Source organism: Hemiscyllium ocellatum, chromosome 19 (assembly GCF_020745735.1).
Source record: "Hemiscyllium ocellatum isolate sHemOce1 chromosome 19, sHemOce1.pat.X.cur, whole genome shotgun sequence".
Lineage (NCBI taxonomy): Eukaryota > Metazoa > Chordata > Chondrichthyes > Orectolobiformes > Hemiscylliidae > Hemiscyllium > Hemiscyllium ocellatum.
Genome location: NC_083419.1, coordinates 42,997,710 through 43,010,303, shown reverse-complemented (window position 1 = coordinate 43,010,303; position 12,594 = coordinate 42,997,710). Strand labels below are relative to the sequence as shown.

General features: G+C 40.4%; 1 protein-coding gene across 4 annotated transcripts in view; it reads right to left on the bottom strand.

The window, feature by feature from the left end:
• Positions 1-12,594, bottom strand: part of si:dkey-82f1.1 (DENN domain-containing protein 2A) — a 150,940-nt gene that overhangs the window by 48,030 nt on the left and 90,316 nt on the right. For all 4 annotated transcript variants that reach the window (XM_060839863.1, XM_060839865.1, XM_060839864.1 and 1 more), the window contains 5 exons: positions 6,065-7,330; positions 4,407-4,558; positions 1,927-2,075; positions 1,000-1,200; positions 578-671 (listed from right to left, as the gene is read on the bottom strand). In XM_060839863.1, the coding sequence (XP_060695846.1) occupies positions 578-671; positions 1,000-1,200; positions 1,927-2,075; positions 4,407-4,558; positions 6,065-7,330 (1,862 nt within the window). The remainder of the gene's footprint in view (positions 1-577; positions 672-999; positions 1,201-1,926; positions 2,076-4,406; positions 4,559-6,064; positions 7,331-12,594) is intronic.

Here is a 12,594-nt window from a genome sequence, read left to right as displayed (position 1 = left end):
CCTAGAGCGACTGTCTGTGTGGAGTTTGCATATTCTCCCAGTGTCTGCATGCGTTTCCTCTGGGTGCTCCGGTTTCCTCCCATAGTCTAAAGATGTGCAGGCTAGGTGAATTGGCCGTGCTAAATTGCCCATAGTGTTAGGTGCATGAGTCAGAGAGAAATGGGTCTAGGCGGGTTACGCTTCGGAGGGTCAGTGTGATCCTACATTCCTACTGATCAGGAGTTTATCTTAATCTCTCTCTGACTTGTTAACTTTTTGTAGTATTTGGGAGTAATGAGCACCCTTTATTGTATGGATCAGATGCTATAATCTTGAGTGCTACTCCAATCATTCAAAAGTCAGACTAATTAAAACATTTGAGCCATATGGAGTGGTTTAGTTTATAAATCAAACAGGGAAGCAGATAATGATTTGTAATGTGCCCTGTAATCAGAAAAATAACAAAATACATTTCAATGTCAACATTATTTTTGTGGGCACAACACTGGCCTACTGTTAGATCTATTGTGAACAATAAATGCTATTTGGTAACAATGTGCTGTGCAATAGTTTAATACCAATCGCACAAAAACAGTACCTCTTCCTGTGCTGCTTTCTGAAGACTGAGTGATCCTCTTCACTTTCTTCCTCCCCCTCCTGGCTTCATAGATCGCATTAATTTTCAATACCACCTGCATCAGGCAAAGAGTGAGGAATCAATGGTGATCTCTGGTTAAGGGATTAACATTGGCAATTGATATGCAATAATCTGTATTCAAGGAGTTTAAAGGATATTTCATTTAGATTCAATTCATCTTGTTGCACAAAGGCAGTGGTGGGCATTTTTGGAAGATAGTACTATTATTCACGTCAAGGATAGCTGGACTATCCCAAATTTCACTGAGTCAACTGCAATTAGTTTCTTTGCTTTTCTCATTGACTGCCGTAGGCAAATTCAGACAATTATTAACACTGCCACTTAAATTAATTTACAAGAATCCCCTGTAGGTAGACAGATACCTTAGGAATTTTTTTTCTTCTCTTTAATACTTGAGAGTCTCCTGCCAGGCTCAATGAGTCATCTGGACTGCTGGGGGTAGATGGTGGGCTGGCTTTTGGTGGTGAGCTTATTCCATCTTTATTCATTTTTCTCAGATCCAGCAATTTGAAACTTCTTCTGTCTGATGAGTGTCGAAAAAGGGAGGGAGTCTTCACTGGAAGCTGTGAAGAGATGATGGATCTCCATGTTAGCTGTCACAATGAATCTGACTGACTAATGAATATCATTTACCGGTACTACAGCATAAATACATGATGCTTAGAACTAAAGTTTCCACTATTGGACTACATGCATCAACACCTGCCCAAAGGGAATTGAAGTAATGATGTTCAGGTAGTTCTCCATCTGTCAGATAGACTTTACCATATTCCCAATCCATTTAATGTATCAGAAATTTTAAAAATGAATATGTAACTCTAATGGCAAACCCTCCAGACTAATCCCAAAAGGCTCCAGCTTTAGTTATAAAGTAATGGATTTCAAAAAATGCTAAAGATCAAAATTCAAATTCTTGAGAACTTGAGATTAATCTGGATTAATTTTATTGGTCAATTTGCATCTGATTTCCTTTGGTCTGCTGATTGAAGTGCTCAGTATTAACACAACAGTTTGGTGGGATGCACGGGAAAAGCTGGCTACACCCATCAATCTGCAAAAGCCAATATCTATCAAGTCAACTGTGTAGGAATTAATAGAACTCCAATTGGGCAGGCTCTGATTTGGCAGATTACTGCCCAGGTGGTAAAGATAAAAACCTGCCTCATTCCCATTACCTTTGTGAGGCCCTCTTGTGGTGCAATAGTAATTCCCTACCCCTGAACGGAGGGGCCTGGGTTCAAATCCCACCTGCTCCAGAGGTGTATAATTATAAAAATGGGCCCCATTACCTTTGTAGGAGTCTCTGGCCTAATTTCTGATGGAGACCCTGGTTTAGGGGTGGACCCAGCTGATGAAGGGTGAACTTGGACACACTGTTTTCCCAACAAGTGCCTGTCAGACAACTCTATATCTTCATAAGGGTTTTCCTTAGGAACATCTGTGATATCAATAGAAATAATACCAGTATGTTAGTCATTTAGCATTCTCAGAACTCCTTCAGAAACTTGATGCTCCTTTCCCTTCAAACTGTATGTGGCACAGTGGTTAGCACTGCTGCCTCGTAGTGCCTGAGACCTGGGTTCAATTCCCGCCTCAGGCGACTGTCTGTGTGGAGTTTGCACATTCTCCCTGTGTCTGCGTGGGTTTCCTCCGGGTGCTCCGGTTTCCTCCCACAGTCACAAAGATGTGCGGGTCAGGTGAATTGGCCATGCTAAATTGCCCATAGTGTTAGGTATGGGGTAAATGTAGGGGTATGGGTCAGTGTAGACTTGTTGGGCCGAACGGCCTATTTCCACACTGTAAGTAATCTAATCTAATCTATCACCTTAGTTCTGGCTGCTGTTGTTAACTTGCAAATTATTTCTAACTTTGAAACTGACTTTTTAAAAACAAATTTTCAAAATGATTGCCAAAGTGGTTTTTGATATTGCTCTTCCACTGATGATCATGTTGCCAATGCAAAGGACATCACTGGAACTCTGTTCTTCAATACAATATATAATCTCCAATGCTTTTGACAAAAGTATGTGATGCCAGAAAAGAAGCTACCATAGCTAACAGCTAACTCTCTCAAACGAAATCTGCATAGTGATCAAGTTTACTCAAGTCATTTTATCTGTGCCACAGTTAGATATTAAATCAATAACTCTGGGAATCACCGAAGTTCTGAAACCTGTCCTTTATTCTTTTATAATAATGAACACCTTCACATCATCCAGTCCTCCCCATCCTTGAATTGAGGATTCCACCAAAGCTTCATTAACATGAAATAACCTTTAATTTAGTTAAATAGCTGAATGACCAAACCATTCTTGCCTCCATGTTCTTTGATGCAGCAAATTAAATCTTGAATATTGCTACAAAGTTGCCAAAGTCTTTCATGTTGCGCCATCAGGATAAATACAAGAATGCTAAATTTCAAATCCTCACAACAAATTACACTAGGAGGAAGGGAGGACTGCAGATGCAGGAGGTCAGAGTTGAGAGTGTGGTACTGGAAAAGCACATTAGGTCAGGCAGCATCCGAGGAGCAGCAGAATCAACATTTTGGGATTCCTGATGACGGGCTTATGTCCGATACGCCGATTCTCCTGCTCCTCGGATGCTGCCTGACCTGCTGTGCTTTTCCAGCACCACACTTCTTTCACAGCAATTGCATTGCCAGAGTCAACCAATCAACAGCCTTTTCTCATCGGTATTTAACATTACAGATCTCACCTACTGCAGCCAGGAATGATGAGAAAAATAAACATGAGGGTCACAATGACTGCAGTAGCCACAGAGAAGGGTGCACATGACCGTGTGCTGGACTGCTGTTCATATTGCAGGTAATAGTCCTGTCACCACTTTCCCATGCATTGTTCTAACTGCTGTGCTCTTCCAGCATCTGCAGTCATTGTTTTTACCTCTGCTCTTTAATGAACTGCAGCTAAGAGCTCTGGGCCTGTATTCCCACGTGGGATATGGCCTCCTGCGAGATTCCCTTGTCTCTCTCTGAAGCTGCAGCTCCCTCGATTCTAGGCTGCTTCTTCTCAAGTGACATTTCTGACTAAAATGGCAGTAAAAAAATTGTTAAATACACTGAAATCAATCTAAAATGTTCCTTGATCTTATGTCACCAAATTAATCTCACAAATGTTAATTCCAGTAACCTAACACTCCCAAAAAGCTCAAAAACAGCACAGGAACATTCTAAACAAACAATCTAGTGATTAATCTGGGAGAAGTTCATGATCCCTTTAAATATCACTAGAAATGACAGCATTCAGACTGGTTTAAAGTTACTGATTATAACATCAGAGATGTTTGAAGTGATCCTAATGGGCAATGTTAAACAACCTACAGTTTGCAAAAAAAAAGTGATGGATGATGAGAAAAGACCTGACTCAATGTGATATGGACTCATTTTGTGTGCCAATCACACATGCAAGCTTGAGACTCGACTGCATTTTAAAAGTATATCTGAAGGTAAAACAGGTGCTCAAATTCAAATTTAAAACTTTATTTTCAAAAATACCTGAAATCAATACCTGTAGTGAATTAAAGTCTTCATAAATTTAATTGTAAACTCCGAAAGGGCATTTGGACTCTGACCTACTCCACCAATTCTGGGTTATTATTGATATCAGGTCTAATACGGTCTCTTCTCTCATAGAATTCTGGGCTGATTTTTCCAGATATCAATTCAATATATTATTGTGGATTATGTTAGAAATCAGGTTGACAAACTGAATATCAGATGAGTTAGTTCCCAGTTCCCAAATCTTACCAAGGATATCCTCATAGATGTTTTCTTCTGATGCAGTGTAGTTTAGTGCTAACTTTGATTGAGCATACCAATCCACTTGCCCATTTCTGCAGAAATTGGGAGATTTCAGCCTCTGAAAATCTTTTACATCTTCAAACTCAAAGGATTTCCGACTGTGTCAATGAAAACAGATGACAGTTTTGATTCACATTTTGGGGTTAATGTATTACACCCCAAAGTACGAAGATAGTTAAAAGAAAAGCAGGCAAGTTATGCAACATTATGAAACATTGCATAGGCATCAGCTAGAGTATTGTAGTCAATTCTGAGCACATGCTTTAGAAGGATGTCAAAGTCATACATTGCAAAGTAAATTTACTGCAATGATATAGGGCCACAGGTACTACTTGGAGACGTTACAGCTGTTCTCTTCAGCAGAGGAGGAGAGAGGTGTTCAAAATCATTAAGGATTTTGATAAAGTAACTAAAGAGGAAATGTTTTTAGTGGCAGTAGCATTAGTAATCAGAGGACAATTTCAAAAGTGACAAAAAAATGATTTGAAGAATTTTTTGTTTTACACAACATGTTACTATTAATTGGAAAGCACTGCATGAGAGAGTGGTTTCAGTGGTAACTTTCAAAAGGGAATGAAGGAAGAATGAAGGGTGACTATGGTGGAACAGAGATTGTTATGTCTGGATGGATGACTTTGCCAAAGATCCAAAATAGGTTCAATGGAATGAAGAGTCTCCTCTGTGATGTATCTCATGTCTTGTGTGGTTCTATTTTGTCAGGTCAGTTTATAATGGGTTTGAGACAAAATAAAACTCACTTTTCTCTAGTCAACAATGTGGCTCAGACCCAACTCAATGTTTCACTCATTGTATAAATGCAATCAATCATTCCCCACACTAACCATCCTGTAACATTTTAAAATAAATACAGCAATATTTAAAAATATTTTTTCATGGGATGGGAGTGTCAGTGGCAAGGCCAGCATTTGGTGCTCATCCCTGACTCCCCAAGATAGTGACAGTGAAGTGCCTTATTGAGCATTTTGTATAAATACCCCTCAGTTCTAGATGTTAGCAAATTAGTCTTGAAATATAACATGAGGTCATTAAGAACTACCTAGAGATTGCCTAAATTCAACTTTAAAATAGTAGACAAAGGTCACTTTTGTTCAATGAGTCCAGGGTACAATTGAACCTGAGTTGCAGAGGGGAATGTGAGGTAGCACCAAGATTTACGTTTGAGAATGAAACTCCTTTTATATTTCTCTCTTCTCTTGATTGAACCTTCCCATTTAACACATTGTCTCAGACCGCGATCAAAGTTGGCTGAAGATCAGAATCCTGTAGATCCACAAAGGGCAGCCATTTTTGGAATGATTTTTCATTTTACACTTTATGGGAAAATATCTAGCCTCCCACTAGCATATTGCATCAGACCAACTGAAATCAGTCGTTCAGCAGTAGAGGAATTCAAGCAGGAATTGTAACTTGCCATGATATAGACTATCTACAGGAGCTGCACTGATTTACTTTATTATTCTAGTTTACTCACTTTTTCTTTTAGATCCTCACATTTCAGTACATGCACATTGCAGATTTCTGACCCATGACTTCCATTATCCCACCGTGACTAACCTTTCTGACAGCACAAGATGTCTACTTACCGGATATCCTTACTGCTTATCTTTGATTTCCCGTTTAGTGCTCCTGTACTGATTGTTGGGGGAGGTGACAATGGTAAAGGTGGGGGGATGGTTGGTAAGTCTGGCAATTGCCGGGTGCTCTTCCTTAGCGAATGCAGGCCAGCCACTTTTTCTGTCCCATATTCAAATGTTCGCCGAGGTTTGGGCACAGGATTCACTGAAAGCTCCTGTTCCAGAGTTCCAGGTTCTGAGTAGATATTTTCCACGTTTCTAATTTTACAGCTTGCCCAGGAAACCTTCACCTTGTCCACAGCGTCAAAGCTCAGCTCACTTGCCTCAGAATCTGAATTGGATTGGATGTGCTTGCGCTTGAGCTCAGAGCTGCAGCTGCCATCCTTTTTCTCCTTGGATGTTGTTGGACCCTGGGCTGCCAGTGCCTCCTGAAGTCTCTGAGGGGTGTAGTAATCACCCGGCAGCTTGAGTTGGCTTGATGCTGAATCTTCCTTGGCCTTTTCTTCCAGCTTCTTGATGTGACTCAACACAGTTGTTCGATCCCTTTTCAAGGGCTGCGTTGTAGCAAGTTTTGTACAGGTCACCTCTTTTACCTTTCTGCCAATTTGCTGTGTCAGGTCAGACTTTATCATCTCATTCTGTCTGCACCCAGATAACCTGCTTTCAGTCTCAGAGGACCTAGCCTTTCCATCATCTACTTTGTATTCATTCTCTTTCCCAGCATCTTTGCTATCTAAATTCCAAACTTTTGAGTGTTTACATTCAGTTTTTTTAATGACGTTCCCTTCAACACCTTTTACCAGTTCCAATTTGTCAAGTTCTTTTGCTTCTTTACTTTCTAACTTTTCTTTATCTCCTGAAGACACTAGCTCCTTCTTCCCCTCCCATTCTGAAATCTTTTGCTTGATACTTGGATTCCTAATAATGATGCTCATTTTACTGGGAGGGTATCTTTCATTGGAAGTATTCTTTAATGGTTTCTGCATTGAAAGTTCATTTTCCTTTACGCTGTTGATATCCAGGCTTGGGTTGCCGGTGCCAAGTTTGGGATTCAACATTTTCTGCTCACTACTAGCTGAACTCGACTTTGAAAGGCAGTTATTGACTTGCTTTAAGGGACACTTCACCTCCGCGCTGTCAACTACTTGTGTACCAATCAGGACTTTCGTTGAACTCTTTTTAGTGGAACTCCGGTGCAGATTACCAATATTTTCAGTTTCAAACTTTGATGGCTCCTCAACAAAGACGACAAAGTTCTTACCAGCTGTTCTGACCCTGGAAAGTAAAACAAAATCTGCATTATAATCCAGAATAGCATAGAGTGGTTACTGTGTCATACATGTGGTCATCTTTAGATGGGCTTTAATCGTATTAATCTCAGAACTTTCTGGTTTTGTTTGTTAATCCTACTTTTAGTGATAGTCTTTGTTGTGGTCTATGAGTGCTAACTTATCTCTCTATGCTGACCATGTAATCTTTTATATACACTGCTGGTGTGAGCTGCTAAATTTGAGACACTAGTGTCTAGAATTTTTAAATGTTGTTTATAGGACTGGACATCGAAAACCTGATGAGGTATTTCATATACATTAAAAACCTTGGTGTCCAGAGCACAAGTTCAAAACTTGTAAATTATACAGACTTTGGATGCATTGTTTGTACCATGAGGAAGATCATGTAGAACTTCAAAAGGACACAGGCAAGACAGTCAGGTAATAGATGAAACAAAGCAGAGAAATGTGAAGGGATTCATTTTCGGAAGAATGTGGAAAGACAGCATAACACCAAGGGTGTACATAGGGATCTGGTTTTTATGCAGATAAAACATTAAAAGTGGCAGGACTTGGCATAGGAGAAAATAGGGACTGGATACTGGAGATACTGGAGATCAGAGTTGAAGGTGTGGTGCAGCAAAAGCACAGCAGGTCAGGCAACATCCAAGAAACAGAAGAATCGACATTTCAGGCATAAGCCCTTCATCGGGAATATGATGGCATATGAAAGCAAAGAGGTTTGTCAAACTTATATGTAGCACTATCTTGGCCTCAACTGGCGTACCACTTCCAGTAGGAAAGATGCAGAGATATTGGAGATGGTGCAGAAAGAATTCATATGAATGGTCCCAAGAATGAGAAACTTCAGCCAATTAGCTAGATTGGATAAGTTGTGATGTCTTCCTTGAAGAAACTTCAGAAGAGATTTGATAGAAGTATTCAAAATCATGAGTCTGGACAAAATAGACAGGAAAAATGTATTGATGGAAGGATTGAGAATAAGAGTCATAGAGATGTACAGCATGAAAACAGACCCTTCGGTCCAACTCATCCTTGACGACCAGATATCCCAACCCAATCTAGTCCCACCTGCCAGCACCCAGCCCATATCCCTCCAAACCCTTCCTATTCATATACCCATCCAAATGCTTCTTAAATGTTGCAATTGTACCAGCCTCCACCACTTCCTCTGGCAGCTCATTCCATACACGTACCACTCTCTGCGTGAAAAAGTTGCCCCTTAGGTCTCTTTTATATCTTTCCCCTCTCATCCTAAACCTATGCCCTCTAGTTCTGGACTCCTCGACTCCAGGGAAAAGACTGTCTATTTATCCTATCCATGCCCTTCATAATTTTGTAAACCTCTACAAGGTCACCCCTCAGCCTCTGACGCTCCAGGGAAAACAGACTCAGCCTGTTCAGCCTCTCCCTGTAGCTCAAATCCTCCAACCCTGGTAACATCCTTGTAAATCTTTTCTAAACCCTTTCAAGTTTCACAACATCTTTCTGATAGGAAGGAGACCAGATTTACACGCAATATTCCAATAGTGGCCTAACCAATGTCCTGTACAGCCACAATATGACCTCCCAACTCCTGTACTCAATACTCTGACCAATAAAAGGAAAGCATTTCAAACGCCTTCTTCACTATCCTATCTACCTGTGACTCCACTTTCAAGGAGTTATGAACCTGCACTCCAAGGTCTCTTTGTTCAGCAACACTCCTGAGGACCTTGCAATTAAGTGTATAAGTCCTGCTAAGATTTGCTTTCCCAAAATGCAGCACCTCCCATTTATTCGAATTAAACTCCATCTGCCACTTCTCAGCCCATTGGCCCATCTGGTCAAGATCCTGTTTGTAATCTGAGGTAACCTTCTTCGCTGTCCACTACACCTCCAATTTTGGTGTCATCTGGATAATTGATACAAGCAGCAATTGCAGCAAGTGGAAAATCCTTTCCATGCAAAGTGATTAGGAACTGGAATGCACTCCTGGAGTGCATGAAAAAGGAAAATTCTGTCAAGACATTCAAAAGGGAAATGGCTTGATATCTGAAGAATGCGCACGGCCATGAGAAGACAGGACAATAGCATTCATTAACTTGTTCCCACGTGAAGCTGCGAAAGGCACGACAGGCTGAATGGCTCCTGCAGTGCTGGAACATGTCTGTGATTCTGTGATACAATATCATCGTTTATACAGGGCTATCATTTTGAGTACATTTTCAATTCACCACCCCTGGATAAGCCACCAAATTTTCAGTGTTTCCTCACACTTTCAGGCCTAATCATCATCCATTTGCTTTCATGGGTACAGTGAGCATAGTTGTAAACTAGTGATTGGTTAGACAAGAATCCAGCAAACAAGCACTTTTTTTTCAACATTGCTACCTGAATAATTTAAGAGGGATCCACTTTATATCCAGTGATTTTTTTTTAAACAGACATGCAAAATATTATGCAGTACTTACAGCACAGAAACAGGCCATTAGATTTATGTTGGTATCCAAAATATGTCAGGATGATACAAAATTTGGGAAAATTGTAAATTGTGAAGAGTATAGTTTGGAACTTCAACAGGACATGGATAAGTTGAAGGAGCGAGCAGGTTGCTGGTAGGTGTAGGCCAATATGGAGAAATGTGAGGGGATTCATTTTGTTAGAATGAACATGGCCAATAAGAGTAGACAGGCAGGATTGCAGTCTCTAATATAAAATAAGAGTGCATCTCTAAAGTGGACAGAGGAGTAGTGGCACGTGTGTGTGCGCGCATAAGTCATTAAAGATGGCAAGACAGATTTAGACTGCAATTAATAGAGTCTACAATACTCTGAGTATCGTGAACTTGTACTCACATGGTGGACTGTCACTTGAAGAGTCTGATCATGTGACATAATATTTTGGGAGGGAACGAGCTTGGTCTAACCTTGCTGCCTGCAATGTAAATAACTCCTTAATAAGGTTCCTGTTGTTAATCCTCTGGCCTCCTAGAATTGCTGGAAAATTAAACTGGGCTTTTTTAATAGGGGTAAAGAATTAAAATTTATTGTTCATGTATGAAGCCAGTGCAACATTACCTGGAGTATTACATCCAGTTCTGGGCTTTAGGAAGGATGTGAATCTGTTAGCCAGAGGCAGAGGAGGTTTACCAACATGATTCCAAGAATGTGGAACTTTGGTTTTGAAGATATATTAGAAAAGGTTAAGACTGCTTTCTTTGGGAGGCGAGGACTCAAAGAAGATCTGATAGAGATATTCATAAGTTATGAGAAGTCAGGACAGAAAAACTGTCTGCAATTATAAAAGGTTCAAAACAAGATGACGTTGATTTAAAGTACACAGAGACGGAAACAAAAAAGGTATGGAGCAAAAAGCCTTTTACACAGACTGGTTAAGATCTGCACTGCATTGTCTGTGCGTATCTGGTGAAATCAGGTTCCACTGATACAATCAAAAGAAAACTATGCAATTATTCTAAAAGAACAATACTCAGAGTTATAGGAGAAGACAGGAGAAGAGCACTGAGTGAAATGCTGATTGGCAGAGCCAGTGTAGATATGATGGGTCAATTGCCTCGTGTTGTAATAATTCTGATTTCAACCCAAACTCAGTAGCCACCTCAGATTTAATACTGGGCTATTTTATGCACATGTCAATCACAATAAAGTACATAGAGCTAGAATTAGGTTTAATTTCAATTATGTTTCATGAGAATTCCAAAAGTGAGACCACCGATGGATGTCCTGACCACTCACTCCCCATCGCATTCTTGACATGTCAGAATATTTCTGCTAAATCGCACCGGAAACTAACATGGAGAACATTTTAGACAGTAGAGTCACCTTTTCCATCATTACTAAAATACCAACACGATGCAGTCATTTAGGAATAGTATAAGGCCTCACCGTTTCTTTCTTGGACTAGTCAATCTGAGTCAACTTTGGTCTAGTCACCCCTCGTGAACTTTCTGTCAAAATATAATTCATTTATTGTGCTATATGTATACTAGACGAGAGATACATAGAATGCAGCAATAAAACTCCCGCACATGGGTTGTGTAGCAATATTGAAGAACTGTGCACACAGCTGGCAAGCCTCAATGGAAAACATAAGCACTGTGGGAAAGTGCAGTTAGGGTGCTCCTTTTATATTTCTCTTTGCAGGATACTGACGACCTTCCCAGCATTTAAACAAAGACAAAAGTCAGCCCGTACCAGAGGCACATTGTCAATTCGTTCCTGCATGAGATACAGGAAAAGCTTGGTCTGGTAATCTCTTAAACTGTAACTAAGAATTACTCAGAAATCCTCTAGTGAATTCTTAAAGAGAATCTGATTTCTTGGTTCTTTGTATTCTATAAAACATATGATCCGATATGGTACGTATCAGTGTGTTTCATTCTGCAACAACGTACACAATGTTGGTTTGTGCTGATGAGTAGGTCTACAAGATGCATGTCCGACATTGGGTTAGTCCCACCTTGTATGCAAATCTGGTGGTGGTAGTGTTTTGGATAGGTTTGGGGGGGGTTTGGGAAGTAGCATTCCAGGCATTGGACTGTGGAGCAATGGGTATGGAGGGGGAAACGGCAGTGGTAAAGAGCAGGATCTCCTTTTTTAAATTCATCCAAAATATGTAAGTATGTTGACAAGACTGGAGTAGTGATGCTTGAACTCTCGATGAATGGGGAGGGTGATGCTTCTGGAGAGCATTGGCGGGAATTCCAGGACTTCGATCCAGCAGCAGTAAATAAATTATACTATTCACCCAAGTCAGAAGCGAAACTTACAGATGGTAATGTTTCTAAACATCAGCCAATCTTGCCTTTCTACACAATAGATGCAATGGGGTTAGAAGATGCTCTGTAAGAGCCATTGGTGAGTTGCTTTAGTACATCTTGTTGCTGATACATACTGCAGCATGCGAGTGCAGTGGTGGGTGGAGTTCCAGTCAAGGTGTCTGCTTTTTCCTGAATGATGCTGAGCTTCCTGAGTGTTGGTGAAACTGCCCTTGTCCATGCAAGTGGAAGGTATTGTACAACACTCCAGAATGGAACCTTGTAAATGGTCCAAAGCTTTTGAGAAGTCAGGAGAATCCCTAATCTCTGGTCTGATTTTGTCCACTATATTTATCTGTTATGTTTCTGGTCAATGATAAATCCCAGGATGGTTTTCATGAATGCTGTTGCCATTAAATGACAAGGGGAGTTGGTTAGATTCTCTTGCTGAAAAGGTCTGATACCTGGTACTCATTTGGAATATTCGT